Source organism: Myotis davidii, unplaced genomic scaffold, assembly GCF_000327345.1.
Source record: "Myotis davidii unplaced genomic scaffold, ASM32734v1 scaffold663, whole genome shotgun sequence".
NCBI lineage: Eukaryota > Metazoa > Chordata > Mammalia > Chiroptera > Vespertilionidae > Myotis > Myotis davidii.
Genome location: NW_006295816.1, coordinates 5,506,821 through 5,510,500, shown reverse-complemented (window position 1 = coordinate 5,510,500; position 3,680 = coordinate 5,506,821). Strand labels below are relative to the sequence as shown.

The 3,680-nt window shown below is 54.1% G+C and overlaps 1 protein-coding gene across 1 annotated transcript in view; it reads right to left on the bottom strand.

Annotated features, from left to right (window-relative positions):
• Positions 1 to 3,680, bottom strand: part of LOC102756700 (contactin-3) — an 84,542-nt gene that overhangs the window by 2,861 nt on the left and 78,001 nt on the right. Inside the window, exons 20-21 of the mRNA XM_006770638.2 lie at positions 1,155 to 1,267; positions 6 to 101 (exon numbers count right to left, since the gene is read on the bottom strand). Coding sequence (XP_006770701.1) covers positions 6 to 101; positions 1,155 to 1,267 — 209 coding nt within the window. The remainder of the gene's footprint in view (positions 1 to 5; positions 102 to 1,154; positions 1,268 to 3,680) is intronic.

Genomic DNA, 3,680 nt, shown 5'->3' with positions numbered 1-3,680 from the left:
TGGACGACGTAGCCCTCCTGGACGGGCAGCCGCAGCTCGGCCGAGGTTCGGTTTGTGCTCAGCACCTGCAGGCCCCCCTGGCCGCTAGTCCTGTAGAACACCTGGAAGGCGCCCACACACACTCATGTTGCCCACGTTTGCATTTCTCGTGGGACTCACTGCTCTGGCCTGTGCCTGTCATCTCTACCCGCCCAGCTTAAGTCCCATCCTCAGCTCGCTCTCTCTCCACGGTCGTTGCCCGGGGTTCGCACGTGGCAGAGCCATCAACCACAGCGTCTGGGAGGGTTAGGGTCACCCGGAGAGCTGAGCGGGAAGGTGTCCGGGTGGGGACAGGCCCCCTGCCCTGACCGTGGACACACACGGAGGACCAGAGCCAATGCTTCTCATTGTGTTTTCTTAAATATGTTCGTTGCTGTTGGTCCTCACCCGGGGGTATTTTCCCATCGCTTTTTAGAGAGGGTGGAAGGCAGGGGGAGAGATACACAGAGAGAGAGACATCGATGTGAGAGAAGACATATCGATGGGTGGCCTCCTGCACATGCCCTGACCAGGGCTGGGCACTGACCAAGGCCTGGGAATCTAACCTGCAAACAATGTACGTGCCCTTGATCGGAACCGAACCATGGATGGGCCACAGCTCTAACCACTGAGCCAAACCTAAGGCTCAAATATGATTTGCTGATATTTTTGAGAGAGGAAGGGAGAGGGATAGAAACACAATGAGAGAGAGGAACATTGATCAGCTGCCTCCTACACGCCCCCTACTGGGGATTGAGCCAGAAAACCCCGCACATGCCCTGACCAGGAATTGAGCTGTGACCTCCTGGTTCATTGGTCAACGCTCAACCACTGAGCCACACCAGCCAGGCAGTTTTCATTGTTTTTGAAGTCGTCGATAGGTAGCATCAGAAGCAGCAAACTAACATAAACAATTTACAAACATTTTGTCCCAAACCCCATGAGCAGAATTATTTCACTTTCATTGTATTTAAGGAGTCAGACATTTTGGGAACAAGCCTTTTTCATAAAAGGCTTGACACGTGCATGACATCATTAGCTGTAGTCAGAGGTCATACCTCCCTCACGGAGGAAATTGCCCAGCTCCCTGGAAAGCCCTGGTGGGAGCCAAGACCACCACAAACCCTGCCACTCACCTTGTACCCCGTCACTTCCGACTCGTTCTCCATGGCTCTGACCTGCTCCCAGCTCAGAAACACCTTGGCGTCCGTAGCGTTCCAGACCACGTTTCCCGGCGGCTGGCTGGGCGCTGGAAGTGAGAGTGAGGGGTTAACAGGGACCGAGCTCGGAGGGAACTGCCCCCGGGCAGAGAAGGCAGCGGACCAGCATCTACTGCGGGGGAGGCACAGCGTGTGGGCGGAGCCAGAAAACCTCAAGTGCAAAGCGGACAGAACCAGTCAACACTCGTTTCTCAGGTGGGCACACATGTCGTCATCAGTGCAGCCACAAACCCACGACCCCTGGTTACAGGGGGGCCAGGCCCCACCCTCCATCATCCGGCCCCAGAGCCAGGATCTGCGAAGAGCCAAGGAGGACGCCATGCAGGGGGGGAGACGCCCACTTTCCCAGCGTGTCTGGTTGGGAGAAATAACCTGGAGGTGCCGATGGAATCGCTGCTGCCCTGAGGAGGGACCTGGGGGAGAACAAGGCCACCTCGGAACAGACCCTGATGATGGGACCATCTCGTCTGTCCACACACTCAGGGCACCACCTGCTCCGAGGACCCTGGGGACAGAGCTCTGGGGACAGTGGCGATGGAAGCGGGCAGTCTCTGCTCGAGGGGCCCACGCTCCAGCCAGCGCAGGGTGGAGAGACGGCGGTAACGCAGGCGGGTGCTGCGCTGGGTCAGAGCCAGGAGGGTGGCAGGAGTGTCGGGAGTCTCCACAGAAGGGTGAGGGCCATACTTCCTAGCTGGGGGCGCCCATGGTGGCGCTGTGGCGACATTGGAGCAAAGGCCGAGAGGGCACGGGAACTTGCCACATGGGCACCAGGACACAGCGCTCCCTGGGCAGAGGGCAGGGCCTGCGGGAGTGGAGGAGGCCCGGGTGGTAGGAAGTGAGCCAAGGACTGCCGCCGGCCTGGTGGGCATTTTGGGGACCTGGTCTGTGTGCAGGGGGTGCGAGGCCAGGGCCCGCTTCTGTAGATTTCAGCCACCAATCGAGATGTAATGAGTGGCTCCCAGGGCCACGCCGGGCACAGGGCTGGGTGAACAGACAGCCAGCGAGTCATCAAAGCCCTCGGTTTAGTTCTTGACGCCCAAAGCATGCCGCTAATTGTCTCCCTGGCGATAACCACAAAAGCCTTACCAAAACCCGCAAGTAGGATTTGCAGCTAAAGCCACTTCAAAGGTTAGGACGACAGTGAAGGAGCTATAATACTGCAAACAGCTTTAAGAGATTCTGTTTCATGGGTATCGTGGTATGTTTGAAAAATGACTGACACGAAATTTAAAAACTAGCCATGTTCTTTTTATACAATGTTAGGATGATTAGAGATTTTTACTAGTAGAAATATATTTATTTTTTTATTGATTTCAGAGAGGAAGGAAGAGAGATAGAAACATCAATGATGAGAATCATTGATCGGCGGCCTCCTACACGCCCCATACTGGTGGGGATCAAGCCCGCACCCCGGGCATGTGCCCTGACCAGGAATCGAACAGTGACCTAGTTCATAGGTTGACCCTCAACCACTGAGCCATGCCGGCTGGGCTAGAGATTTCAGTTATCTCTATATTTCCCACTCAATGCGGGAACGTGTCCATGGTAACAGCCACGGCCAACAGGCAGATGCCTGATGAACTGTGGAATTTCCAGAGATTTTGTTCCATTGGTGGAACTTCCATCATTGCACAGCGCGTGTGCACAGCAGCGCTGCCTGTCTCAGATCACCCCTCCCAGGTCCTGGGCACAGGGTAGAGTCCCAGTAACCCGGTGTTGAATGAGACACGAATATCCGTGTCAATGGAAAGGGCACCCAGAGGACAGGGCCGGGTATGGGTGGCTGTCCCACTCCTTCCTCTGTGATCTGGGGACAGTCAGGGGCTGCGTACGCCTTGGCGCCCTCTCTCTAAGTTGAGAATTAGGGAATTCAATGCTTGAGATGTTCACAGAACAGTGGAAGCACCAGCCGTTAAAATCAGAATTGTGCCTGGCCGGTGTGGCTCAGTGGTTGAGCGTCGACCTATGAACCGCGAGGTCACGGTTCAGGGCACATGCCCGGGTTTCGGGCTCGATCCTCAGTAGGGGGTGTGCAGGAGGCAGCTGATCAATGATACTCTCACCATTGATGTTTCTATCCCTCCCTTCCTCTCTGAAATCAATAAAAATATATTTAAAAAATGAAAAAATCATAATCGCTATCATTGTTTCCTGCAATTTGCACATTACATTGGGTATTCATGTACCATCTCTCAATCATGAAGGGTTTTGCTTATTTTTATTTTTTCAGTCACCCTAGGTTTTATTTTTATAAACTTAACTTTATTATTGAAAATATTACAGTGGTTTCTGCTTCTTTTTAAAAATTTACTTCTCTCCTATGCATGGCCGCCATATTCCTACTGATTTATAACCAGCCCCCTCCTCCAGCTGGGTCAGTTCACCGAGTCCCTCGCTGGTCCCAGGATGGTGTCTCGTGGGTTTTGCAACCACCATCTCCTA